The sequence below is a fragment of the Neopsephotus bourkii genome, unplaced genomic scaffold, assembly GCF_033783945.1.
Source record: "Neopsephotus bourkii isolate Nb327-2 ecotype Australia unplaced genomic scaffold, CSIRO-AGI_Nbou_v1 NB_1702, whole genome shotgun sequence".
NCBI classification, from domain to species: domain Eukaryota; kingdom Metazoa; phylum Chordata; class Aves; order Psittaciformes; family Psittacidae; genus Neopsephotus; species Neopsephotus bourkii.
The window spans coordinates 2402-20758 of NW_026902176.1; the positions used below are offsets into that span (position 1 = coordinate 2402).

At 45.7% G+C, this 18357-nt stretch overlaps 1 protein-coding gene across 1 annotated transcript in view; it reads right to left on the reverse strand.

Annotated features, from left to right (window-relative positions):
• Positions 1-15162: 15162 nt before the first annotated feature.
• The window catches only part of LOC133224536 (C-Maf-inducing protein-like), a 50645-nt gene continuing 47450 nt past the window's right edge, over positions 15163-18357 (reverse strand). The window contains exons 7-9 of the mRNA XM_061376068.1: positions 17706-17809; positions 17036-17140; positions 15163-15808 (exon numbers count right to left, since the gene is read on the reverse strand). Coding sequence (XP_061232052.1) covers positions 15451-15808; positions 17036-17140; positions 17706-17809 — 567 coding nt within the window. The 3' untranslated portion in view covers positions 15163-15450. The remainder of the gene's footprint in view (positions 15809-17035; positions 17141-17705; positions 17810-18357) is intronic.

Here is an 18357-nt window from a genome sequence, read left to right on the forward strand (position 1 = left end):
GAGAGAAAAGGTTGAGTTAGGAAATTTGAAGGTGTTAAAGGCTTTTCACATCACATGAGATACAGTACCTACAAATTTTTCCTAGCAGAAGCTTAAAAGCTGAGACCCACTTGGAGTCTTAGTTCCTGTGACATCTCAGGTTAAGTGTTACACCACTAAAATTCCTCCTTAAGCAATCTGTGGAGTTGTGATTAGTAATAATGTGAACCAATCAATTTTTCATGGCTGATGTTCAAAGGAAATTTCAGAGGAAGAAAAAAGCTGCTTTGTGAAACTGCAGACAGAATTCGACAGCATCACTGACTTTTCTTGAAGTGGAAGTTATATATGGCATCCATTTGCAGAGCAGGTCTGTGAGAGGACAGTGAAAATAAACTATAGCCTGTTTTCCTAGGAGGAGAAGAAAACCATGTCCTATGAAATATATAGTTTGGTCACATGAATGGGACCCAAACATGAAATCTACATAGCCTATAATAACTTCAAACTGAGATAGGAAACATGAAACAAAAATGGCACAAGAATAAAGACCGCGAGCTTCTACCGAGATTAGGAAAATCAGAGGGGATAGCGCAGAGGCATCGCGATTCCCGACATTTCCCAACACTTCCGGATTCCCGAAGTTCCAGCAGCCCTTGCGAGAGAGCGGCTGACGTGGCGGGGGGCGTTCCCACGGTGAACGGCGACCACTCCCCTGCCCCTTGACTTGAAAAAGCCTTTGAGAGGGCAGCGACGTCGCTGCCCACCAGGTGCAGGGAAGAACAGGTAGGTCGTTGTGCTGACCAATATGGTCGTCTCCAGAAAGAGAGCTAGCAGTAAGAGGGCTGTAGCAACTCAGACAGAGACCCCGGCCCTAACCGTGGCTGTTCAGGTCTCTGGATGCAGGGAGTGCCAGAGCCTGCTACTGCCGGGGGAGGGAGGACAGCATTCCACCTGTGTGAGGTGTGAGCAGGTAGAAGATCTGCTTAGCTTGGTGGCTAAACTTAAGGAGGAGGTTGAGACGCTGAGGAGTATCAGGGAGTGTGCAAGGGAGATCGACTGGTGGAGTAACTCCCTGGCTGACCAGTTGGAACAGCTCCAGGGAGATACCCTCCAAAAGGGGATGGACCCCCTGCCCTTTCAGACAGAGGGGGATGGCCTGAGACAGCCCCTGTCCTGTAGCTGTCGCCCAGAGGTAGGGGACCAAAAAGATGATGAGGGTTGGAAGCCAGTTCCGGTTCGGCGTCGTGGGCAGCCCTCCTCCCTTCCTGCCCCGCTTCCCCAGGTGACCCTCCGTAATAGGTTTGAGGCCCTGGATCTTGAAGGAGAGGTAGGTGAGGATGTGGTGCAAGGCCCGCCTACAAGGCCACACAGGAAAAAGCGGTCGACTTCACACTTCAAGACTGCCTCTGGTAAGAAAGAAAGAAGGGTCATTGTAGTAGGTGATTCCATTCTGAAAGGAACAGAGGGCCCGATATGCAGAGTTGACCCTCATCATAGGGAAGTGTGTAGTCTGCCTGGAGCCCGGATCAGGGATATCACCAGGGCGCTCCCCAACCTGGTGCACCCGACAGACTACTACCCGCTGCTGGTCTTCCAGACGGGTGAGGGGGAAGCTGCTTCCCGCAGTCTGAGGGGGATGAAGAAAGACTACAGGGCCTTGGGGCGGATGGTGAAAGACTCTGGGGCTCAAGTGATCTTCTCTTCACTCCTTCCATCTTCTATTGATGATGTGGGACTGAATGGGAAAATTCAGTCCATAAACGATTGGCTTCGAGGCTGGTGCTGCAGGCAGGGCTTTGGATTCTTTGATAACGGCTGGTTTTATAGGGCACCAGTCTGGACATTGGCATGTGGGAAAGGTTTATCGCACAGAGGCAAAAGGATGCTGGGGCACGAATTAGCAGGGCTCATTTGGAGAGCTTTAAACTAGATTTGAAGGGGGATGGGGTTGTAGCTGGGCTTGCCTCAGTGGGACAGCGCTCCGGAATTGATGAAGACTGGGAGGCCTCCTGTAATCCTAGGGTGAAATCGGTGTGCTCAGCTTGCTCCCTGAAATGTCTGTACACCAATGCGCGCAGCATGGGAAATAAGCAGGAGGAGCTAGAAACCTGTGTTAAGTCAGGAGATTATGACCTGGTGGCAATTACAGAGACGTGGTGGGACAGCTCACATGACTGGAATATAGTCATGGAGGGCTATGTCCTTTTCAGGAAAGATAGGCCAGCCAGGCGGGGTGGTGGGGTTGCTCTTTATGTGCGAGAGCAGCTACAATGCGTTGAGTTCTGTCCGGGGACAGATGATGAGCGAGTTGAGAGTCTGTGGGTGAGAATTAAGGGGCAGGCTGGCAGGGGCGATACTGTTGTGGGGGTCTGTCATCTAGTCCAATCCCCCTGCTGGAGCAGGAACACCTAGATAAGGTTACACAGGAACATGTCCAGGCGGGTTTTGAATGTCTCCAGAGAAGGAGACTCCACAACCTCCCTGGGCAGCCTGTTCCAGTGTTCCGTCACCCTCACTGAGAAGAAATTTCTTCTCAAGTTTAAGTGGAACCTCTTGTGTTCCAGTTTGTACCCATTTCCCCTTGTCCTTTCATTGTTTGCCACTGAGAAGAGCCTGGCTCCATCCTCGTGACACTCCCCCTTTATATATTTATATACACTAATAAGGTCACCCCTCAATCTCCTCTTCTCCAAACTATAGAGACCCAGCTCCCTCAGTCTCTCCTCATAAGGGAGATGCTCCACTCCCTTAATCATCTTAGTTGCCCTGCGCTGGACTCTCTCCAGCAGGTCCCTGTCCTTCTTAAACTGAGGGGCCCAGAACTGGACACAATATTCCAGATGAGGTCTCACCAGGGCTGAGTAGAGGGGAAGGAGGACCTCTCTCGACCTACTAACCACCCCCCTTCTAATACACCCCAGGATGCCATTGGCCTTCTTGGCCACAAGGGCACAGTGTCGGCTCATGGTCACCCTGTTGTCCACTAGGACCCCCAGGTCCCTCTCCCCTACACTGCTCTCTAACAGGTCGTTCCCCAGCCTATACTGGAACCTGGGGTTGTTCCTGCCCAGATGCAGGACTCTACACTTTCCCTTGTTATATTTCATCAAGTTATTCCCCGCCCAGCTCTCCAGCCTGTCCAGGTCTCTCTGGATGGCAGCACAGCCTTCTGGCGTGTCGGCCACCCCTCCCAGCTTAGTGTCATCAGCAAACTTGCTGATAGTACACTCAATTCCCTCATCTAAATCGTTGATGAATATATTAAATAATACTGGTCCCAGTACCGACCCTTGAGGCACTCCACTAGATACAGGCCTCCAACTAGACTCCGCCCCATAGACTACAACTCTCTGGCTTCTCTCCTTCAGCCAGTTCACAGTCCACCTCACTACCCGATCATCCAGACCACACTTCCTCAATTTAGCCGCAAGGATGCTGTGGGAGACTGTGTCAAACGCTTTGCTGAAGTCAAGGTAGACCACATCCACCGCTCTGCCATCATCCATCCACCGTGTTATTTCCTCATAAAAGGCTACGAGATTGGTCAAGCATGACTTCCCCTTGGTGAAGCCATGTTGACTGCCCCTCATAACCCTCTTATCCTTGATATGCCTTAGGATGGCACCAAGGATAAGGTGTTCCATCACTTTCCCAGGAATGGAGGTGAGGCTGACTGGTCTATAGTTACCCGGGTCCTCCTTCTTGCCCTTTTTGAAGACGGGAGTGACATTTGCTTTCCTCCAGTCCTCAGGCACCTCTCCCGTTTCCCAAGACTTGGTAAAGATGATGGAGAGCGGTCTAGCAATGACCTCCGCCAGTTCCCTCAGCACCCGCGGGTGCATCCCATCTGGACCCATGGATTTATGGATGTCCAGATTGCTCAACTGGTCTCTAACCCATTCCTCATCGACTAAGGCAAACCGCTCCGTTGACCTGTCTTCATCTGAGGTCTCAGCGGTACAGGGCTCTTCAGGACTGCCTCCGGCAGAGTAGACAGAGACAAAGAAGGCATTCAGTAACTCTGCCATCTCTGTATCTTCTGTCACCAGGGCACCCGTCCCGTTCATCAGCGGGCCTACATTGCCTCTGGTGTTAGTTTTATCTGCCATGTATTTGAAAAAGCTCTTTCTGCTGTCCTTGACCCCTCTCGCCAGCTTTAATTCCAAGGAGGCCTTAGTCATCCTAGCTGCCTTCCTACATCCTCTAGCAGCAGCCTTATATTCCTCCCAAGTGGCCAGCCCCTCCTTCCATGACCTGTAAACTCTCCTCTTCCACTTTAGCATACCCAGCAATTCCCTATTTAGCCACGCAGGTCTCCTGACCCTCTTCCTTGACTTCCTACATGTCGGGATGCTCTGATCTTGAGCTCTTGAGTTATGCAGGATTTGCACTTTCAGGTGAGCAGCACAGTGTGCTGGGCTGGAGGTCAGGGTGCCAGGCAGGTGAAGGCTGTCAGAGCAGTCGCTTGCTGCTACACACAGATTTGCTTGATCAAAAACCTTTTTTAGGGGAAAGCCAGAACATTAGCCAACCATAATAATTAAATAATCCCCAAATGCTGTGACTGTGACTTTAGGCCATTGTCGCTATTGGCCTGCCAACATAATAGATTTTACTTCCCTGGGATCACCTTTCACCAAAATGAAAATCTGACAATATATAATATGCAGCACAAACAATCCAAAACATACTAACAACCCAGGGTAAGTCTGATAAACATGGCATAAAAGAATCTACTTGGGATATTCAGAGCATGCCACTGACATACTGCGGAATGCACAGAAGGCAGGGGAAGCTCCAGTGGGTGCTTGTGTTCAGAAAGCTGTCAGTCTTATCAGCAAGAGATTGGAAGCCCAGAGCCCTCTCTTTTTAGAGGACAATAAAGACACAAAGAGCAACTACATGAAAGCAGCTTGTTTCTCCAGAATGAGCAGCTTGTCAAGCTAAAAAAATCTTTCACTCCTCTGCTAGCAGAAAATAAGAAGATGGCCAAGGCCCCCAGATGCATACCTGTCATGGTTTAAGCCCAGCCGGTAACTCAGAACCACACAGCCGCTAGCTCAGTCTCCCCCTTCTTCCTCTCACCGCTCCCGGAGGGATGGGGAGGAGGATCAAAAGAATATAACCCCATGGGTTCAGATAAGAACAGTCCAGGAACTAAGTTATAACAGAAACCACTACTGCTACCACCAATAATAATAATGATAAGAGAAATAACAAGGGAAGAGAATACAACCACTCACCACCCGCCGACCGATATCCAGCACAACCCAAGCAGTGATCTGGGTACCTTCTGGGTTACCTTCTGGGTAACTGCCCCCAGTTTATATACCAGGCATGATGTGCTGTGGTATGGAATACCCCTTTGGCTAGTTTGAGTCAGGTATCCTGTTTCTGCTTCCTCCCAACTTCCCCTCCTCCCTGGCAGAGCATAAGACTGAGAAAGTCCTCAGAGTAAAAATTACTTAGCAACAACTGAAAACATTGGTGTTATCAGCATTGTTCCCATGCTGAAAGTCAAAAACACAGTACTGCACTAGCTACGCAGAAGGAGAAAAATGACTGCTACTGCTGAACCCAGGACAGTATCCAACCCTTATTCCTTACCATTCATGTCATGCTCAGATCCCACATTTTAAAAAATAGACCATCACTCTTGTCTCAGATATATACACACACACACACACACACAGAGATTGATATCATTTCCTTAGTGCATGGAACAATCCCTATAAAGCTCCTGAGTTCATCCAGTCAATGATGTCAGGCTCCATCTCTTGTAACAGTATTTCAGAGCAGGAGAGATGGTGTGCAATGTTGGATTGTTGCCTGCTGATGACACCGCCTAACTCTTCTGGTCACTGCTGAGCTAATCTGGTTTCATCAAAGTTCATTCTGTGTTGGAGTGATAGTCGGAGGGAAGTCAGGGCCAGTCCCTGCTGACCTGAAGACATCTAGTTGGGATATAAAAGTGCTACATAGCAGGCAACGGCATATAACTGAGTTCATTGGCTGTTTTCCCTAAAAATGAAATCCCCTCGAGGTACACATGGGACTTCCTCATCTACCCTCATTACCCACCAACTATATCCGGGTCCCTGAACAAAAGAAATCCCATGAGTAGGTTTGCCTTTACCTGAAGCAGGAAAAACCCAGACTGTCTACCCCAGCAAATTCTTTATGTGCACCACAGGAACTTTATCCCCATCTACAGTACGTAAAAGTTCTGACTGGGCTGGGCCTGCCCTGTTGGCAGATCCTCTGGTGTTAACCAACCAGGTGGCTTTTGGTAAATGTGTATCCCAGTGTTTGAAAGTCCCACCACCCATTGCTCTCAGTGTAGTTTTTAACAGCTCATTGTACCATTCGATTTTCCCAGAGGCTGGTGCATGGTAAGGGATGTGATATACCCACACAACACCACGGTCTTTGGCCCAAGTCCAAGTGAGTCCCATTGTCTGACTCAATTCTCTCTGGGGTGCTGTGTCACCACAAAATCCGTTTCTCAAGGCCCAAAATGGTGTTCTGGACAGTGGTGTAGGGCACAGCATATGTTTCCAGCCATCCGGTGGTTGCTTCCACCATGGTAGGCACATGGCACTTGCCTGGGCAGGTTGGTGGGAGTGTGATATAGTCAGTCTGCCAGGCCTCCCCATATTTGTACTTCAGCCGTTGTCCTCCATACCAATGAGGCTTTAACCATTTAGCTTGCTTAATTCCAGCACATGTTTCACAGTCATGGATAACCTGGGCAATAGTGTCCATTGTTAAGTACACTCCTTGATCATGGGCCAATCTGTATGTTGCATCTGTGCGCTGATGGAATGAAATGTCATGGGCCCACTGGAACAAAAAGAATTCATCCTCATGTTGCCAATCTAAATCCATCTGAGGCACTTCAGTCTTAGCAGCTTTATCCAGTTGTTGGTTCTCCTCAGGTTCCTCAGTGGCCCCACTCTTGGGTAAATGGCAGACCATCAGCACCAGGTTCTGCACCCAGGCAGGGATATCTTGCCACAGTACAGCAGCCCAGATGGGTTAACCTCTTTGTTGCCTGTTGCTCTGCTTCCATTGCTGCAACCACCCCCACAGGGCATTTGCCACCATCCATGAGCCAGTACAGAGGTAAAGTACTGTCCACTTTTCTTGTTCAGCAATGTTCAGCTGGATGGCTTTCACCTCCCCAAACTGACTCGATTCACCCTCTCCTTCAGCAGTTTCTGCAACTTGTCGGGGACTCCATACAGCCATTTTCCATCTCCAATGCTTTCCCACAATACGGCAGGACCCATCTGTAAACAAGGAATATTGCTTTTCACTTTCTGACAGTTTATTATATGGTGGGGCCTCTTCAGCACTTCCTCCTCTGGTGTCATTCCGAAATCTTTGCCCTCTGGCCAGTCCATGATGACTTCTAGAATGCCTGGACAACTAGGATTTCCTATTCGAGATTGTTGTGTAATTAGTGCAGCCCACTTCCTCCATGTAGCATCAGTTGCATGATGTGTAGAGGAGACCCTGCCTTTGAACATCCAGCCCAGCACGGGCAACCAGGGTGCCAGGAGGAGCTGTGCTTCAGTGCCAATCACTTCTGAAGCACCTTGAACCCCTTCATAGGTTGCCAATATCTCTTTTTCAGTTGGGGTATAACTGGCCTCAGATCCTCTGTATCCCCTATTCCAAAAGCCGAGGGGTCGACCTCGAGTCTCCCCTGGAGCTTTCTGCCAGAGCCTCCAGGTAGGACCATTCTCCCCATCTGCAGTGTAAAGTACATTTTTTACATCTGACCCGGACTGGACTGGTCCAAGGGCTACTGCATGAGCTATCTCTAATTTAATTTGTTCAAAGGCTTATTGTTTCTCAGGGCCCCATTTAAAATCATTGTTCTTCTAGATCACATGAGAGAGCACTTACAATCAACCTGTAATTTGGGATGTGCATTCTCCAGAGCTTCACAACACCTAAGAAAGCTTGTGTTTCTTATTAATTGGGGGGACATTACTGTTATCTTGCTAATCAAATCTATGGATATCTGGCGACATCCATCTTGCCATTTTATTCCCCAAAATTTAATCTCCTGTGCAGGTCCCTTGAACTCACTCTGTTTTATACCAAAACTGGGTTTTAGCAGGATTTGGATTATTTTCCTACTATTCTCAAAAACTTCTTCCTCAGTATCACCCCACACAATGATGTCATCAATGTATTGCAGGTGTCCTGGAGCTTGCCCCTGTTCCAGTACCGTCTGGATCAGTCCATGGCAGATAGTAAGGCTGTGTTTCCACCCCTGGGAGAGTTGGTTCCAAGTGTACTGGATGCCACTCCAAGTAAAAGCAACTGTGGTCTGCACTCTGCTGCCAAAGGAATTGAGAAAAATGCATTAGCAGTATCAGTTGTGGCATGCCACTTGGTGCCCTTGACTCCAGTTCATACTGAAATTCTAGCATGTTTGGTACTACAGCACTCAAGGGTGGAGTGAATTCATTCAGGCTACTGTTAGTCTCCACTCTCCATTAGACTTCTGCACTGGCCATATGGGGCTATTAAAGGGTGAGCGGGTCCTACTCATCACTCCTTGGCTCTCCAGTCTACGGATCAGCTTATGGATGGGAGTCAGGGAGTCTTGGTTGGTGTGATATTGGAGCTGGTGCGCTGTTGTGGTAGCGTTTGGCACTTGTTCTTTGACCTTCAGAAACCCCATAACAGAAGGATCCTCTGAGAGACCAGGCAAGGTGGAAAGCTGCTTAATTTCCTCTGTCTCCAAAGAAGCAACACCAAAACCCCCCCTTTTGGGTCTTTGAAGTACCCTCTCCTGTTGTACTCTATGATAAGGATGCATGGAGCCTCTGCACTAGTCACAATGGGGTGCTTTTGCCACTTCCTCCCACTCAGGCTGATTTCAGCCTCCAGTACAGTCAACTCTTGGGATCCTCCTGTCACTCCAGAAATATAAATGGGTTCCACTCCTTGACAGCTTAATGGCATCAGGGTACACTGTATCTACTAGAGCCTTATACTTCTTTGGGACTGATGTGCCAGACCATCTGATCCACGCAGTCCAGTAAATCTGATTGTCCCCTACCTCAACCTGGCTAGTGGCAGGGCCCCTCTAATAGCAGTCACAACACTGGTCACTTAAGTCTTGTAGACAGGGATTAGTCTTCTTTATCACAGGAGATGGTGTAAAATCAGCTCTTCCACTCCATCTGGGAACATGTTCACCAAAGACTGAAGCCGCAGCTTTCATGGGAGGATCAGCCTTGACCTTTGTTCTACTCTTCAACTCACGCACCCATTCCTCCAGAGCCGAGGTAGGTTTTCCATCCCACTTTCTCATGTCTTCTCCATGATCTCGCTGGTAAAACCATAGGGTGGCCTGTGGCATATACCTCCTATATCTTTTCTCTCGAGCAGTAGGATGCCTTTTGTTAATAGCTGAGACATGGGTTGCTACACATGGGGAAACAGATAGATCAGACAGATCATCTCTCAATTGTTTGAACTCCTGGGACAGTTTATCAAAAGCTGAATGATGGAAGGGGTGAGACTATCTTCAAAATCTCAGAGATGATGAATCAGTTCATCCACTGTTGGTGGTACTACGTCATGCCAGGTTATTGATTCCAATGAGTAGGCATATGATGATGATGCACTCTGTGTACATTTCTGCCCCATGGGTTGTATACGTTCGTTTTCATCTGGATCTATGGATGCATTCCCAGCATCTGACCTAGGACAGATCATCTGTACAATGGCTGATTCCCTCAGAGACTGGATGCCTTTCGCTGTCTTGGTCCAGTTTGCCAAATAACTCATAACATTGTCCTTGTATAGAACGTTTCTTTCATAGCTGCCAAGAGCCTCCTTTAAAGGCTGAGGGACTGTTTGTCTTTTGCAATTGTTTTGCCAATTCCCCCTTCCCTAGCATGTGATACCAGCTTCTTAGCTTCCCTACCTTCTAGTTCATGACCATCAGCCCCATCTGTTGTCGGGGTTGGTGAATCCACTGTGCTTGGGGGTTGAGTAGCACTAGCAGCTGCTCTGTCTGTTGCTGTCGGGGTTTGAATAGCTGCTGTACTTGTTGCTGGGGTAGGTGTAGCTGCTGTACTTGGTGTTACAGTAGCTGCATTGTCTGTTGCTTTGCCATCAGATCCAGAGACATCTTAGAATCAAAATAGTTAGGGTTGGAAAGGATTATCTAGTTCTAAAACCCCTGCTATGGGCAGGGACACTTCACACTAAACCGTGTCACCCAAGGATCTGTCCAACCTGGCCTTGAACACTCCGAGGGATGGAGCATTCACAACCTCCCTGGGCAACCCATTTCAGTGCCGCACCACCCTAACAGGAAAGAACTTCCTCCTTATATCCAATCTAAACTTCCCCTGTTTAAATTTTAACCTGTTACCCCTTGTCCTGTCACTATAGTCCCTAATGAAGAGCTCCTCCCCAGCATCCCTATAGGCCCCCTTCAAATACTGAAAGGCTGCTATGAGGTCTCCACGCAGCTTCTCTTCTCCAGGCTGAACAGCCCCAACTTTCTCAACCTATCTTCATATGGGAGGTGCTCCAGTCCCCTGATCATACTCGTGGCCCTCCTCTGGACTTGTTCCAACAGATCCATGTCCTTTTTATGTTGAGGACACCAGAACTGTACACAATACTCCAAGTAAGCTCTCACAAGAGCAGAGGGGCAGGATCACCTCCTTCAACCAGCTGGTCACGCTACTTTTGATGCAGCCCAGGATATAGTTGGCTTTCTGGGCTGCTAGCACACACTGCCAGCTCATGTTCATTTTCTCATAGACCGATACCCCCAAGTCCTTCTCCGCAGGGCTGCTCTAAATCTCTTCTCTGCCCAAGCTGTTTGCATGGTTAAACTTCAAAAGGTTGGCATCTCCCAACCACACAAGTGTGTCAAGGACCCTCTGGATGGCATTCCTTCCCTCCAGCATATCAACTGACCCACAGAGCTTGGTGTCATTGGCAAACTTGCTGAGGGCACACTCAATCCCACTGTCCATGTCACCAACAACAATGTTGAACAAGACCAGTCCCAACACTGATCCCTAAGGGACACCACTCGTTGCTGGTCTCCAGCCAGACATTGAGCCAGTAACCATGACTCTTTGCTTGCAGCCATCCAGCCAGTTCTTTATCCACTGAGTGGTCCATCCATCAAATTGATATCTTTCCAATTTAGAGACAAGGATGTCATGTGGGATAGTGTTGAACGCTTTGCACAAGTCCAGGTTGATGATGTCAACTGCTCTATCCCTGTCCATCAGTTCCATAGCCCCATCATAGAAGGCCACCGAATTGGTCAGGCAGGATTTGCCCTTAATGCAGCCATGCTGGCTGTCACGAAGCACCTTGTTGTTTTTCATGTGCCTTAGCATGCCTTCCAGGAAAATCTGCTCCAAGATTTTGCCAGGCACAGCGATGAGATTGACTGGTCTGCAGTTCCCTAGGTCATTCAATTTCCCCTTCTTGAAAATGGGGTTATATTAACCTTTTTCCCTTTTTCCTTTTTTATATCATCTTTTTCCCTTTTAAGTTGCTGGATAGTTTTGAGCAGGGCTCTGTAGGTGTAGGCCAAACCCTAGCACACTGCCATGATTTGTCCCTCTCTGGTATGACTAGGATGACAACACAGCTCATTTGAATGTTTTACTAGTGTTTCTGGATTTTGCACTTGTTCACTGGTGAAGTTCCAAAGCACTGGAGGGGTCCACTGGCCTAGATACTTGCTCATACTATCCCCCACACCCTGCCACTCATGAATTTCCAGCCTCGGGGAAAATCTCTTGGTCCTCCTATATCGTCATGTAACCCTAGACAAGACCCAAACCCAATTTTGCTTTACTTTTGAGATCAGACAAAATGGCTGTGGTCAAAACACACTCTGTAATGTTTGCTGACACGGTGATCCCCATCACAATCAGACAGGTCTCAAGGATACCCAAAGGCTGTTCAAAACCTTCAGAACTCTCAAATGAGGATGTAAATAGTCTGGTGGGGGTGCTGGGAAGGTAAGGGAATATCTCCTTCATAGGTTTACCACCTGAGGAGGGGAAAAAATGTGTAACTGCTAAACACTTTCATTATATGACCAGACTGGGAACGCAAGCCAGGTCAGTTTCATAATCAATGAGTCTACTTTATTACAAGTCATTACCACAAAGTACAGCGAAACAAGAACCTTAGCCCAGGCCCTCCAGCTGATAAACATTAAAACAGCAAATACCATCTGTAAGTAAGGTACAACATGCTGAAACTCCAAGATCAAGAGCAACAACTTTGAGAGCCAATAAATCAGCATTGTGACAAATGACTACTAATCTTTAGTACTAATCAAACACAATTAGACACACTCTGGTCAGATCTGTCTTTATCTTACCAATAATAATAATGATAAGAGAAATAACAAGGGAAGAGAATATAACCGCTCACCACCTGCCAACCAACTCCCAGCCTGACCTGACCAGTGATCTAGCCCTTCCGGGTAACTCCCCCCTTTTTAAATACTGGGCATGACATGCTTTGGTATGGAATATCCCTTCGTCTAGTTTGGATCAGGTGTCCTGTCTCTGCTTCCTCCTGGCTTCCCCTCCTCCCTGACTCAGAAAGTCCTTGGTTGGAGTTATCATTACTTAGCAACAACTAAAAACATTGATCTTATCAGCGTTGTTCCCATCCTGAAAGTCAAAACCACAGCACTGCACCAGCTACTAAGAAGGAGAAAACTTACTGTAACTGCTGAACCCAGGACTGTATCTTATCTGTTTTTTCCCTTGCTCTAGGTCCAACTCCTCTGAATTGTAAGATGCAATTCACTCAGGGCTACAGGGCAGGCTGAGAAAAAGCTCCATTGGACCCCATGTCATAGAAGGCATAAACCTGCTCTCTACAAAACTGTAAGGTGTCTTTTCATGTTCAGCCACCTTTGAGCAGGAGTTGTTTGTTTTTCCAGAAGAAAAGGTAGAAGTGTAGAAAGGCCCTAGAAAGGCCCTGTCCTGGCTGCTGAGAACAGAAAAGGGTCCTTTTAGATGCCCAAACACCTGGACCCCTCTCTGGGGTCTGTGGGACCAGGGTAGAGTTTGCTCCTTGGGCAAATTTGCATTTGCTGTTTCTTGATGCTATCACACCATCTGTGAGCAGTGGAGGCCTGTTCCAGTCCAAGGAAGAGGACACACATCTCCTTTTACTGCAAATGTCTCTTACCACAGTTGTGCACAAGTCTGGCTGTACAAGAAATTCTCTAATACATGGAAACATTAACATGCAAGTAGGTGCAAGACAGCACTAAGCAGCTCTCAGAGCCTCTAATTTAATGTGATGAACCAAAAGATTTCACAGCTAGAGGTTGGGCGGAGAAGTGATTCAGAGCAGCCCTGCGGAGAAGGACTTAGGTGTGTTGGTTTATGAGAAACTGAACATGAGTGGCAGCATGAGCTCTCAGCCCAGAAAGCCAACTGTATTCTGAGCTGCATCAAAAGGAGCGTGACCAGCAGGTTGAAGGAGGTGATTCTTCCCCTCTACTCTGCTCTTGTGAGACCCCACTTGGAGTACTATGTGCAGTTCTGGTGTTCTCAACATAAGAAAGACTGTTGGAGCAAGTCCAGAGGAGGGCTGTGTAGGAGTTAAGTGAACAATAAAATGTCCTCTGCTGAAGGTACTGTTAAGAATCCTTATTTGCTAGACTTTCAATAATTAAAATCTGCCCAAATAAATTATTCCCTGACGTCCTAAGTTAATTATGTAAAAAAGATATTATTGTTGGTGACTCCCTTGTTTTGATGATGATATTGAGTCTGACACCTAAAAGCCACTCTTCAAGAAGAATTTGAGCATGCAAGGAATAAGCATCGCAACAGCATTACCTTGCTTTTTGTTAATAAGTACCAGCCCTTCTACAATGCTTTTCTATCACTGGTTTAGGAGTTTAAAAATCAACAATGAAAATCTTTACCTGTATTTTAAAAATAAGGAAACTGAGGCACAAAAAGAAACAACTTATCTAAAGCCTCCCAGCAAGCCAGTGGCAGAATAAGGAGTAGAACTCATTTCTGCATTAATGCTTTCAGGTCCAAAGAAAATCAAAGGATGAATAGGAATGAAAGGGAACACAAGTCAGTGGCTCTGCCTTAGAAACTATCCTGTATTCTCATAGGTTGTGACTTCTCAAGCAGACTGTGTATTCTGGCAAGGCAATCTGAAGAGAGTTGCACCAGTTCTGTAGTATCACCACAGAAAAGAGCTGCAGAACATGCCAGTAGGAAGAAAACTTTAATTATAAAACTTTTCTAAAGGCAGAAGAGGCTAGGCTAGGCCAGGAAAAAAAAAAACACCAACAAACAGAAAAACAACAAAAAAAACCCTACCACCAAAAACCACAACAAAAACACCCCCACAAAACGCCAAACCCATAAAATTAGATTTCAAGCAACTTCCTGCTCAAGAATCTAATAGGAACAGTATCTTAGATTCATCTATCCTGTCTACAGTTCTGAGTGTGTGGATGTTATGGATGTATTTGTAAGCCAGCCCTGCAGTGATTTAAAGAATTGTGTTACAGATTGGTACTATATATCTTTAAAAAAATTTAAATGTGGGACAAAACTTTCACAAAATCCTCCATTGCTTAGAATAATTAATGTAGATATATAAAAGTTTTGCCCAAAGGCATACTCAGTAGCAGAGCTGGCTGTCAAAGTCAACAGAGTTGTTCTGGGGTTGTTTTACTACACTTCTATTACAAGCTTCCATTCTGCAGTCCACATTTTGTATTCTCCTTTTAATTTATTTATCTAGGAGAAAAACAAGCTTTTCCTGAAGAACTTTTTATTTTATATTCCTCTTCAAGATATTCAGAGGATTTGCTTCCTGGGAAACCATGGAGCCATCATTTTGTAAAGGCTATTTGATCATTTGTTCACTAATACAGGTCTGCTGAATCAAAGCAACTGGTTGACAAACAGAGGCTCCACTCTAATACAAGTAAATCCAAACAAGTCATAAAACTTCTACAAACATGTGAAGGAAAAACACCTAAGTGGAAGACAAGATGCTGACCTCATCCAACTCCTGCTGAAGCTAGGGGAGCAGCACTGCCTATCACTGCACAGGCACTGAGCCTAGCACAGGCCTGTCTTTTTCTAGAGATAAGTTGACTTTTTTTTTTGATGGGCAAGAACAAACCAGAAACCACTGGCGACAACATTTCATCTTCTGTAATATGCCTGAGGCTCACTGTACAAATAAGCTTTCCATTTTCATCTTCCTAATGCTATTTTTAGAACATACTGGCAGCACCAGATGTCTCTTTCAAAGGCTGGACTCTTCAGAGCTGTAGTTAAGATTTATAACCATGTGCTTGCTGGCCACGGATGTTGAAGATGACAGGTTTGTGGGAAAAGCCCCCATTATTAAGATGACATTGATAAAAAAACTGTTTAGAATAGTTACTCACAGCATCTTGAGTATTTCAACATAACAGCCAAGGATCCTGTCTGCCTGGGCACTCAGCTCAATGCTCATGGTGCTGCAGGTAGGACTGACCATCAAGCAGTCAATCAGGTTGGGCTCACTGTCATTGCCAACATTGGCTATCATCTTCTGATTGGCTGTGTTGTTGTACTCCACTTCCACGTGAATTTCATTTGAAGTGACAATAACTGGTTTGAGACAGGATTCAGTCAAAATGGCCTCTTGAGAGACCAGGTCAGGATTTGTTTGAAGAAGGCAGAGTGGCAGATTAGGCTTTCGGTCACATTGCTGCTGGCAGCCATTCCTGATTTCCTTCAGGCTTGGTGAATTGTCTTGACTGTATTTAAAATATAAACAAATAATTTCAATAGACAGACATAGCAGCAGAGAGCAGGAGAGAGAGTTCAACACTGAGAAGCCAAGATCTTTTGCAATTTCCCACTGCATTTCACCCCAGACCACTGAATTGCTTTCTTCCATGTAATTGAATTACTGAAATAAATTAAAAATATTAAAAGGCTCCAATAGGACTGTTCTGCAGCCCCTGTTCTACAAAGATTCAAGCTTTTCATTACTCTAATTGACATGCCAGTTTAGTATAAAGGTGAACTTTCCCATCCAAATTGTGCAAAGCTGTAACAGAATCCATGTCCAAGTATGTATCTGTCTACAGTACTTGCCCAGACATTTGTCTGCAGCCCTTGTGTCTGGAATTTTTGTTAGACATTAAGCAACCCCTGTCCATGCTCTACAATAAGGAAAGTCAGAGAGGCATAAACAAACAGAAAACATAGCAGAGGGGAACCCTTAGTGTCTACTGGAAACTGGCTTGTGTGTCAAGACCTGTGTCATCTATTTTGTGGTAAGTCAAGAATCAAATTTTCCACAATAATGGAGACAGCATTGTGAAACCAGCTCACATTCAAAGCTGTAGATACACAGGGATTTCACACCACCCCTCCTTCAAGATCTCACCTTTCCCTTTGCCTTAGGTGTAACATACACTTCATGTGCCAGAAAGGGAGCAAACTGGACACTGCTCTAGGTAGTGCTTACTTCACAAAGACTCTTATTGAGCACTTTCATCTGCTGCTGGCCTGAAAAGGATGGTTATGGCTGCAGTCTGCCTTAGAGAAATATCTCAACAGTGGTCAAGATCAGCATGCTGGTCTGTTGAACATCTGGCTGTTGAACTTCATCCTGGAAGTTACTGCAGCTTGCAGTAACTGCTGAGATCCTTGCAGCACCAGCACTGTCCCCATTTTCAATCATGGGAGCTAAAGGTGTGCAATAAAAGATTGTCATGCTCACTGTCCCAAAACATACTGCAGTGAGTACAAGTGAATGAAGGTTCAGCATCTTTCAGGTTTTCAAGCACAGAGCTTGAAATATAATTACATATCTCCAAAACCATGCATGTGATTGACCAGAACTCCCACATGTAATGTTAGCAATGAAAAGACACGCTCTCACATACCCACACCCATGCTCACACTGATCTTGTTTACAGATGCCATGCGTTTGGAAGTGAGTAACATGCAGTCAACTGGGAATTCATACTGACCTGTTGATAAATTCCTCATAACATGAATAAATGGCTGCTAAGCAGACAGCTACAATATTTGGCAGGACTCTGGGATGGGGGCATTGTCCAGTTGGACCATGCATGCTGAAAAACAAAACCCAAGGTGAAATAATTGTAAGGATTTCTGTGGGCAAAAGCAGTCAGACAGAATGGGATGCCAGAACTGGATAGACTGCCTTGGGAAACTTCAGAAGGTCCATAACGGAGTTATTTTAACCCTGTAAATCCTTACCCAATGGCCTTGTTTATGAAATGTATCTCTACAGTCCCGCCCAAAATTTCACCATGACTGAGCATTATGTGATCTCAAGTTAATGGGAATCTCTTTGGAGAGGCTCTGAGTCTAAATGCATAAAAAGAATGTACACACAGCCAAGTTCATTTGCTTCCAATGTGTAACTAGGCAGAAAACACAACCCATATTTTGAGAATTAGTTTTAAAATAAAAAATAAAACAGTAAAAAAGAAACTTCAGCAATACTGCCTTATGGACTCTTCTAATTTATTTGCTGTTTGCCAGTACCAAAAAGCACCAACTACTCTTAACAACAAGAAGAGATGAGCAGGGGTGTGAGAAGTAACAGTGTCGTGGTTTAAGCCCAGCATGTAAATAGGACTGGAAATACACCATAAATTAAATGTAACTAACCTATGAATAAAATTCTTCACCACTTCCATTCCAGCATTCAGCTCATTCAAAGCCAGAATATACTCCTGAGTAAACAGCCGCAACAGAGGGCACTTCCCAAAATCCTATCCAAAAAGTAGAGACTCAGTGAAGATAGTGAAACATGGCTGCAATGGACATCAAAACTGTGGGTTTTCAAAAGAAATAAACACAACCAAATTCACTTTGTATTTGCTGACAGCTTCAAGAGCACAGTATCACTCCGTGCTGAAGTAACATTCTTCCCACTAATAATGGCATGCTTGCCAATTCTCCTCTTTCCCCTATATCCACCTTGAAACAAAAGACACGTTTAATGAAACAAAACAAAACCCCATCTGCACTTACATTTCTTTTATACACTTCACTTTACACCTTTATTTTGAAATTTTTATTGTCTTGCAAATTTGCTTACACTCATAACTCCAAGGTTTTTTTAAATGCAGCTAAAACTAATTTTTTACTTCCATCTTTTAAATTCTATCTATTCTGGATTTTGAGAAAATGTTTATGACATGCAATCAATAAGTGATCAAGTATAAAACTAGAGACCAGTTCTTTCTCCAGGGGTTTTATTCCAGCTACAATGAAAATTTGACAGGTGAGCTCACTTTCTTCAAATCCTCCAGTCAGA